We start from the raw sequence: 10,587 nt of genomic DNA on the forward strand, positions 1-10,587 counted from the left end.
TTTCAAATAACCTTGCTAGCCTAAACCTTGTATCGAGAGGGAATACTTTTCATGCATCCAAAATCCTTGAGCCAACCACTATGCCATTTGTGTCCACCATACCTACCTACTACATGGTATTTCTCCGCCATTCCAAAGTAAATTGCTTGAGTGCTACCTTTAAAATTTCCATTCTTTACCTTTGCAATATATAGCTCATGGGACAAATAGCTTAAAAACTATTGTGGTATTGAATATGTACTTATGCACTTTATCTCTTATTAAGTTGCTTGTTGTGCGATAACCATGTTTTCCGGGGACGCCATCAACTATTCTTTGTTGAATATCATGTGAGTTGCTATGCATGTCCGTCTTGTCCGAAGTAAGGGAGATCTACCACTTTAATGGTTAGAGCATGCATATTGTTAGAGAAGAACATTGGGCCGCTAACTAAAGCCATGAATCATGGTGGAAGTTTCAGTTTTGGACATATATCCTCAATCTCATATGAGAACACTAATTGTTGCTACATGCTTATGCATTAAAGAGGAGTCCATTATCTGTTGTCCATGTTGTCCCGGCATGGATGTCTAAGTTGAGAATAATCAAAAGCGAGAAATCCAAAATGCGAGCTTTCTCCTTAGACCTTTGTACAGGCGGCATGGAGGTACCCCTTTGTGACACTTGGTTAAAACATGTGTATTGCGATGATCCCGTAGTCCAAGCTAATTAGGACAAGGTGCGGGCACTATTAGTATACTATGCATGAGGCTTGCAACTTGTAAGATATAATTTACATGATACATATGCTTTATTACTACCGTTGACAAAATTGTTTCTTGTTTTCAAAATAAAAGCTCTAGCACAAATATAGCAATCGATGCTTTCCTCTTTGAAGGACCTTTCTTTTACTTTTATGTTGAGTCAGCTTCACCTATTTCTCTCCACCTCAAGAAGCAAACACTTGTGTGAACTCGTGCATTGATTCCTACATACTTGCATATTGCACTTGTTATATTACTCTATGTTGACAATTATCCATGAGATATACATGTTATAAGTTGAAAGCAACCGCTGAAACTTAATCTTCTTTTGTGTTGCTTCAATACCTTTACTTTGATTTATTGCTTTATGAGTTAACTCTTATGCAAGACTTATTGATGCTTGTCTTGAAGTGCTATTCATGAAAAGTCTTTGCTTTATGATTCATTTGTTTACTCATGTCATTACCATTGTTTTGATCGCTGCATTCATTACATATGTTTACAATAGTATGATCAAGGTTATGATGGCATGTCACTCCGTAAATTATCTTTGTTATCGTTTACCTGCTCGGGACGAGCAGGAACTAAGCTTGGGGATGCTGATACGTCTCCGACGTATCGATAATTTTATGTTCCATGCCACATTATTGATGATATCTACATGTTTTATACACATTATATGTCGTATTTATGCATTTTCCGGCACTAACCTATTAACGAGATGCCGAAGAGCCACTGCTCGTTTTCTCGATGTTTTTGGTTTCAGTAAATCCTACAAAGGAAATATTCTCGGAATTGGACGAAATCAACGCCCGTGGTCCTATTTTGCCACGAAGCTTCCAGAAGACCGAAGAGAAGACGAAGTGGGGCCACGGGGCGCCGCCACACTAGGGCGGTGCGGCCCAGGAGGGGCCCGCGCGGCCCTGCTGTGTGGGGCCCCCGTGACCCCTCCGCTCCGCCCTTCCGCGTACTTAAAGCCTTCGTCGCGAAACCCCCAGTACCGAGAGCCACGATACGGAAAACCTTACTGAGACGCCGCCGCCGCCAATCCCATCTCGGGGGATTCTGGAGATCGCCTCCGGCACTCCGCCGGAGAGGGGAATCATCTCCCGGAGGACTCTTCACCGCCATGGTCGCCTCCGGAGTGATGAGTGAGTAGTTCACCCCGGACTATGGGTCCATAGCAGTAGCTAGATGGTTGTCTTCTCCTCATGTGCTTCATTGTCGGATCTTGTGAGCTGCCTAACATGATCAAGATCATCTATCTGTAGTTCTATATGTTGTGTTTGTCGGGATCCGATGGATAGAGAATACTATGTTATGTTGATTATCAATCTATTACCTATGTGTTGTTTATGATCTTGCATGCTCTCCGTTATTAGTAGAGGCTCTGGCCAAGTTTTTGCTCTTAACTCCAAGAGGGAGTATTTATGCTCGATAGTGGGTTCATGCCTCCATTAAATCTGGGACAGAGTGACGTAAAGTTCTAAGGTTGTGGATGTGTTGTTGCCACTAGGGATAAAACATTGATGCCATGTCCGAGGATGTAGTTATTGATTACATTACGCACCATACTTAATGCAATTGTCCGTTGTTTTGCAACTTAATACCTGGAAGGGGTTCGGATGATAACCCGAAGGTGGACTTTTTAGGCATAGATGCATGCCGGATAGCGGTCTATGTACTTTGTCGTAATGCCCAATTAAATCTCACAATATTCATCATATCATGTATGTGCATTGTTATGCCCTCTCTATTTGTCAATTGCCTGACTGTAATTTGTTCACCCAACATGCTATTTATCTTATGGGAGAGACACCTCTAGTGAACTGTGGACCCCGGTCCATTCTTTTACATCGAATACAATCCACTGCAATACTTGTTCTACTATTTTCTGCAACCAATCATCATCCACACTATACATCTAATCCTTTGTTACAGCAAGCCGGTGAGATTGACAACCTCACTGTTTCGTTGGGGCAAAGTACTTTGGTTGTGTTGTGCAGGTTCCACGTTGGCGCCGGAATCCCTGGTGTTGCGCCGCACTACATCCCGCCGCCATCAACCTTCAACGTGCTTCTTGACTCCTACCGGTTCGATTAAACCTTGGTTTCTTACCGAGGAAACTTGCTGCTGTGCGCATCACACCTTCCTCTTGGGGTTCCCAACGGACGTGTCAACTACACGCATCAAGCAAATTTCTGGCGCCGTTGCTGGGGAACTGAAGAAAAGCTACACCACAAATATCTCTAACTCCCACGTCAACTACACGCCAGCACGGACCCGAGCAACCCTTGCCGCTTCATAGGGGTTGATGGAACGAAGAGTCCTATACTTATGTAGGCGCATCTTCGCCGCAGAGGTTGCCTTCAGTAAGGCGATCCGGACGCCCTGGTTGGCGAGCATCTCATTCCACCTGACGTCGTACTTGTTGTTCCTACTGGCGGCGTGCACCCTCGCGTCAGCCCAGCACTTTTCGAAGGCGCCCGCAACCTTTCGGCGAGATGGCCCGCCTTCTTCAGTTCTTTCAGCTTCTTCTGGCCAAGCTCGGGGCGGCCCGCCACGCGGCAGGGGCTAGAGCGTCGGGGTTGTACTTCTCTTCCTTGTTCTTCGCGAGGTTCCGGCGTACGTCCGCCCACTTGCCGCAATTCTTGATGCGGGCAAAGACGTTGAGGTACTTGAACGTCTGGCCGTCGGTGTCGTCGTTGTACATGTCGAAAGCACTGCGCATCTGCAGGATAGGCCGGCGAATCAAGATTAAACCTCGGCGATCCATGATCGACGGACAACAAGGCGAGTAAGCTCACCTTTTGCTCGAAGTCGGCGCCGCTCACCGGGCGAGCTTCGATCTCCTCTTGTATGTCGTGCCACTTGCTGCACGCCACCTGCATGATCCCCCAATGGGTGCCCATGGCCTTGTCGCTGTGCACCATCACCGTCTTGTTGAAGTAGGGATCGACGATCTTGCGTTCATCAAATGCCAACTTGACCCGCTGCCAATACATCTCATAGTTTTGATTGGCGCCGGTAATGCCGTTCATGGAGACGATCTTCCAAGCTTCGGTGAGGCACTCCTCTTCTTTGCCCATCCAATTGATCCGCGGCTCGGCCGGCGACGAGTTCTTCTTCCTTTTCTTCTTCCCCTTCCCAGTCGTTGTAGGATCAGGCGCGTCCTCCTCCTTGGTGTCGGTATGTTCTTATTCTTCTTCGTCGAAGTCTTGGGTGCCATCACCGAACACCCCGTTCTGATCGTCGGCGGCACCCCGCGACGCGACGGCTTCCGTCGCTCTGGCCTCCTCTTACGTGAGGAAACCCGGGCCCGACACGGCGGTCATGGAGCGTGACGTGATCATCTCGTGCATCACATCATCGTTCGGCGGCGGCATCCCGGGGTTGGAGAAGGAGAGAAGCCCTTCGCGCAGGGCAGGCGAGATGCCCTCGTAGTGGTCGCCGTCGTACTCCGGCAGCGATGGCGTAAACCTCGATACGCCAGCAATGTAGCTGTCGTGGAACATGGCCGGTGACACCGGTGAGAAGGTCGAAGGAGCCGATCGTCCCTTGGATTGGCCATGGACCGGAGAATAGGCCGACGCGCGGCTGGCCCATGTTCATGGACATGGAGACCTGCCTCGCATGTTCCTCCGCTGCCGCCCTCTTCACCGCGAGCTTCTTCTCCCTCTCCGCCATGCCACGAGTTTCGGTCTGGCGCCTCTCCACATCCATCGCCCACCTTGCGTTTGACCAACCCGGCGGCCTCTCTTTCGGCTCCGCAGCTTCCTCGCCTTCGGCGCGCCGTCGTCGTCGATCTTCTTCGGCGGCATGGTGGTGGAAGGGAAGAGGAGGAGCTGCAACTGTTGGGAATGGCGGTAGCTCTTCCGAAATTTGGCGGGGAAAATGGGGATATGCGGCGCATTTTTAGGGGAAAACGAAAAAATGGAGGGAACTAGCCTTTCTGTGACCGACACAGCGGGCCCGCTTGATGTTTCGCGCGTATTTATTTCGTCCGGACTCCCCGAGCGCGCCTCTGGGGCCGGGATGGCCTGGGCTTTCCGGATGGATTTAGGCCCTTTTCTGAGGGAAAACGAGAAACCGGGGACGGGGCTGGACCGGAATAACACAGACGGTGATGAAAAAAGGGATGCCGAAAACCTCGTCGGGGAGACGGCTGGAAGTGCTCTAATGCACACTACATAGGCCATGTCACCGACTTTACCCCCAACTTACCCCCAACGATCATGCATAGGATGCTCTCGGAGCCTTTCGAGACCAACAAAAAACACTGCCAGCCATTTAGACCTTGATATTTCTAATATAAAAAAACATCACCAGCCAAACTTTGAGAAATGTGAGACACTTTTGATGTGACGGAGGGAATACATAGAGTAGAGTTATTTTCATCAAAATTTTACACCAACTGTTATAACTCATTATCTTAAAAATATCAGGAAACTGCGACTCCTTTCCTTTTTCTTTTTACAATGACTTCCTGCCAATCCACTAATTGTTAAGAACCATTAAAAGAAAGCTTAACACGCAAGGCAGGTTTGAGAACTAAATAGTCGACCAAAAGGTAAACTAGTTGACATCCGAGAAAGCTTATGAGCTTCGGTATTAAAATTTCATCCCTCATGGCGGAAGGAGATCCCGCCCCTCGATCGTGCCTCAGTGGTGATCTCTCGCAGGATCTGGCTAAAACCTCCTAAATTCTTACTTTGATAGTCCTGCATCACCTCCATGCAATCCGGCTTCTTACTTTACAAACCCTGCATCACCTCCATGCACTCCGGCGCAACAACAATCTCTCGCCCAAGGGCGTAATTGGTTTCTCACGAAGTAGTTTCTCGCTTTCACTAAGCCAACTTTCGTCGTTTAATAGCCCACAGGGAAAATATTCCCTGCACAACACGCTTATTAAAGCAGCTCAGATGTAGCCAAAAGCTAGCCCAAGGAAACACGCTCGATTCGACCGTTCTTAGCCGACCAGGTGCTGGCGAGCGCAAAAGAGGGCCATTCGTGGTTGCACGTATAGGAGCTCATGTACCAAATTTGGCACTAATCTAGATCGTTGACGTTGTGAATCCATTCCCATGACTAATTTGTTTCTTCGAGTGTTTTGAATGTCTATGTTGTGTTCCTTTGAGGATTAGTTTCATATTACCATTTCACACAACTCTTGTGTTCAAAGTTTTAATTTTGACACAATGTCAAAATTAAAACTTTGAACATGAAATTTGTGTGAAATGATGAGGTGAAACTACTCCTCAAAGTAAATTTCAAATAGTCGGTTATGTGTGACAAATTTGACAAAATTCGTCCAAAAAGGCTTCAAAAGCAACACGACATAGAGTTTAAAACACGGGACAAAACTACGGATCGGTCTCGGAATAGAATCACAAGGTATATGCACATCTTTTTCATATGAACCTTATCTCGAATTGAGAACGGTTAGGCATATTAGAGGGGATTAGGATTGAACTAGTTTAGTTAGCCACAACATTCCTCAACGTGCAACCAACCAATCGCATGGCCTTTGGTTTCTCTCACCGAGTCCAAATAAATTTGTTAACAGCCAATCATAGTGCAAATGTTGGCCCAAACCAAATTTTCACTTATACGGTCGCTGCCGGGCTAAGTTGTACGAGATGGAAAAAATTCATGGGAGCAATCAATCACCCTCCAAGTGTAGAGTCTTCATAGTGAACTTCATCACACGAAGAAAAAAAAAAGCTTCATGTGGATCTCCTTCACGTGCTCGAGCCGTGTAAGTGCAACGGGATGGGGTGCACAAGATCCGTGTTGGCCCTCCTAATAATAAAGTCCAACAGGCTATTTGTTCAAAAGTGGGCTTAATAATAAAGACTATAGCAGGAGTAAATGTGTCGCTCAAGAAACAAAAAATAATTAAACATTTAAGACCAGTCACAGTAGGAAGTAGTATATACACTGTATTATGAAAGCACGGAAAGTGTTTTTGGTATATGAACACTAGTGCTCCTGTTTTCTAAAAATCATGTTTTTTAATATCAAAAAATTGATATTAAATACCCACATAGATATAAACATTTTGAAGATACGGTATGAATTTTGGAGAAAAATATGTTGTATTTTGAGCTATACAAATATGAAAAATCAAAATACAATACAATTTTTAACGAAACTTTGCACGAGTATTCAAAACATATATATGTGCTCATGGAATAAATGTGACGATTTATTGAAAACGCAGATATACAAATTTAAATATTTTCAAAACCAGGAGCAGTGGTGCTCATGTGCACCAAATATGCTTCTACAACGAAAGCATAATATCATGAGATAGTATCATAGTTCCACCATATTTAATATTTTGTAAAATTTCAATGCAAATTTATATACATTATGTATCTGCCATTAACTTTTGTAATGTTACGTGTTATGATACAATATATACATATGATATCACTCTCACCGAGAGTGGATTTTGCGCACCCACGCATGGGTGTGGGTATTTCCGTCACCGTCCATTGTGCATTGAGATTCAGCTAAAAATAGGAGAAAGAAAGGAATATGGACGGTGATGGAAATACCCACACTTATTTAGTGGCTGTACAAAAGTATTTCCTCACTCTCACATCTCTTCTCATTAATTGTAGTGCTAAATCAGACTTTTACAAATTTAAAAATGCATGATACGTATGATACTTTGATGTTTTTCAGAACGAACGGTTTTGGAGCATTCAAAAATGTCACGTGACAACTTTCTTTGAAGTTGTGCCATCAACCATCGGATAAAAAGTCAGACGGCTGGTAGCTTGTCCGTTTCAGCAGACTAAAATCCAAACTTTCTCTCGTAATAATTTTTCTATATGCTTCTTATAAGAAAGATTGAAGAAAATGTTCACATTCACGTCGCCATGGCCAACGTTCATATGGGCCTCGACTAAATTGAGCTCCTTCGCCATCACTAAAAAGATAAATCGCCAGCGAGCTGCACCAAGCACCGTCATCGCCGGTAGCTAAAACTGGCAGGAATATAAGGATGAATCCACGGGAAGAAGATTTGTGTTTGGTCATTCATTTTCAGCGGTGAGAAAACGTCTCCTGACACACGAAAATCACCTTGAGCTGGGGTTCCCCTCCCACCTCTGATCGGCATCGCCGGCGCTTGGGTGGCCAGGTGGGGGTGTTGCCCGTCGCAACCCTGGCAGGGTCCTGGAAGCCAGGGCAGCGGCCCTGGATGGCGGAGACGACATCGACCTCACGGTGGGTGGCGGGCGTCGGTGCTGGAAACTGTGTCCTTCGGCCGCGTGGGCGGTGAGGGGACGGTGAGCGTGGGCGTGGGTGTGGTGCGGAGGTCTCCCCGTTGGGCCTCGGGCTCCAGATCTGAAGGTGACTACTCCTCCCTATGGTTGCTCGGTCCACCTCCTCGGCCTCGGATGTTGTTTTGGTGGCCGGTGGGTGTGGTGGCCAGAGGTGGATGGATCGAGGGAAACCCTTGGCCGACGGTGGCGGCCACGACGTCAACGACGCTGCCAGCGTCGTTCTCCTTCTTGAAGGCGACATCGAGGTCTATTCCCCCCTACTTGACCTACCTATCTCGGGTGAAAGCCCAAAGCTTCGGTTTGGGCGGCGTTGTCGTTCTGGCGTTGTTCCCTTGTTGGAGGCGCCACCTTGAGATAGCGGGGTGTGTGGACGAGCGCGGCGGTGGTTGGATGCATCTTCGGTGTCTCCTCCCGACAGCTTGGTCCGGTGTGGTGGTTGGTGCTGCGAGCGGTGGTGATGTTTGTGGGTGGCGGCGTGGCGCGGCGAGTGCTCGGAGTTTTCCTCCCCGGCGGCAGGCTTCCATTGCCCATTCGTGCTCAGGGAGAGCGGTCTACCTCCGGACAGGTGCGGTGCCCTCCGATCCAGGGCAAGAAAGCAGGGACTTTCTTTCGGAGGTGGAAACGGATGGTGCTGGGGTGTTGCTTGGCCTCTGGAGGTTGACGATGGTGCGAGCTTTCAATGGCGTTCTTCTTCACCAACTTCGCTTCCTCTACAGCTGGACTGTAAGGCTGAACAATGGACACGAAGCTCAAGCTCCTCTTCCTTTTTTTTCTTTGTGTGTTTGTTGTTTTCCTTTCTTGTTAGCTGTTTTTTAAGAAAACGTCTTCTCGCTTCACTTTATTTGAGACCATGGAGCCACCACCCAAATCTGTTACTCTCTCCATTCCAATGAAAAATAAGACGTCATGTGTTTCATGTTTTTTTATAAAAAATATTCATATAAAGATTGTTGCTATAAAATTAGGAACAGGAAGTGTTTTACAGTAAGAACCCAAGGATACTAACTACATACAATATAATCAACATTTTATTTTTTATTTTTTTATATCAAAGTTGAGTGTGGAGTTTTGTAGGCCGAGCTAATCGTACGAAACAGAGACAATAATGAATAACCTACGCCTATTTTGGTCGGGCCGCTGAAGGTGCCTCCTCATTTCGAAGATTTTTTATACTAGTACGATGTACTAGTGCAATGTGGTTGACTCTTTTTATTGTTGCATGCGCATGGTATACATTGAAATTCAGTTATTTGATCTTGAATCTCTGCTCGTTTAGCAGGAACCAAATGAAGGCACTAGGCACCTTTAATCCCACCCGGTTGCAAAGCGTACCGGAGCAGGAACGGAAGTGGAGTAGCTGAGAAGCAAAGGCAACGAAAATGTACCACAACTGTTGGCCACATGGGCATCCATGATACCATGTTGCATCCCCCAGCGATCACATGCACGGAATAATAAACAAATCATCGGCAAAAGTAGTTTCTCCAATTCACGCTTTCAATCTTCAACAAATCAACTACAACCATCGACCAGACACCGTTCGGAATCAAATCGAAAAATAAGAAAAGAAAACTTACATCAAGCGCACAAGAGAAAATTAATGAACCAAGGAGGAGGAAGAAATTAACAAGAGAAAAATCTGACAAGAATTCAGCTCAAGATCTGAGCCAAACTGAGCTTAATTGTGCAATTGATCAGAGCATTCTAAGTAGCATCGCGGCTGCGCCGACGACGGCGGCGAAGGAAGCGACGCCCCGGCCGGCAGCAAGGGGAACGGCAGCGGCGGACTTGGAGGATGACTTGGAAGCCGGCGTGGGGGAGGAGTCGGAGTCGGAGTCGGACGAGGAAGAGGATGAGGAGGAGGAGGAGGCGGAGCCCTTCTTGACGGTGACGGCGAGCTTCATGCCGGAGTAGCAGTAGCCGTAGCTGCAGATGAAGAAGTAGTCCTTGGCCTCCTTGAGCTGGAAGGCGTAGCTGGTGCCCTTGTTGTGGCTGGTGATGGCGCTCTCCTTGTTGCAGTTGTCGTAGCCGACCTCGTCCACCTGCACCACGTCTGACCGACCGTTCTGGTACTGGAACACTGCATGCAGCCAATGGCTCAGTTAGCTTCCGACATCAATGGCGGGACAGAGCAGATCAGGAGGGACGGAAGAAGGAATGCGTGAGCTTACGGAGCCAGTCGCCCTTGTAGAAGGGCTTGTGCTTCTTGACCCAGGCGGTGTAGTCCACCTTGGGGTTCCACCCCTTCTCGTCGCCCACCGTGTAGTTGGTCGCCACCGCCGCCGACGGCAGCAGTGCCAGCACAGCCAGCACCAAAACGGCCAGCACCGGCAGCAGCATCCTGCTCCCTCCTCTCATCCTCAGTCCGGTGGCACTGCTCCCGATCTAGATTGCTGGACGATGTGGGATGGGCGTGAGCTGGACTTGACTCGGAGCAGTCTAGAAGTAGTAGCAGTGGGTAGTGAGTGAGACGACCGACGTGAGGTTGTTGGTAGCTCAGGGTGAAGATGAAGAAGGGGACCGTCCGTCGGTGTCTTGTCTGT

At 47.5% G+C, this 10,587-nt stretch overlaps 1 protein-coding gene across 1 annotated transcript; it reads right to left on the reverse strand.

Annotated features, from left to right (window-relative positions):
* Window positions 1-9,588: 9,588 nt before the first annotated feature.
* LOC124669855 (mavicyanin-like) lies at window positions 9,589-10,387 on the reverse strand. Its single transcript, XM_047206396.1, has 2 exons — window positions 10,216-10,387; window positions 9,589-10,124 (listed from the first exon to the last, which is right to left on the reverse strand). The coding sequence occupies exons 1-2, from the start codon at window positions 10,382-10,384 to the stop codon at window positions 9,739-9,741; spliced, it is 555 nt and encodes a 184-aa protein (XP_047062352.1). The 5' UTR covers window positions 10,385-10,387; the 3' UTR covers window positions 9,589-9,738.
* Window positions 10,388-10,587: the final 200 nt, after the last annotated feature.

Source organism: Lolium rigidum, chromosome 7, assembly GCF_022539505.1.
Source record: "Lolium rigidum isolate FL_2022 chromosome 7, APGP_CSIRO_Lrig_0.1, whole genome shotgun sequence".
In the NCBI taxonomy this organism is placed as follows: domain Eukaryota; kingdom Viridiplantae; phylum Streptophyta; class Magnoliopsida; order Poales; family Poaceae; genus Lolium; species Lolium rigidum.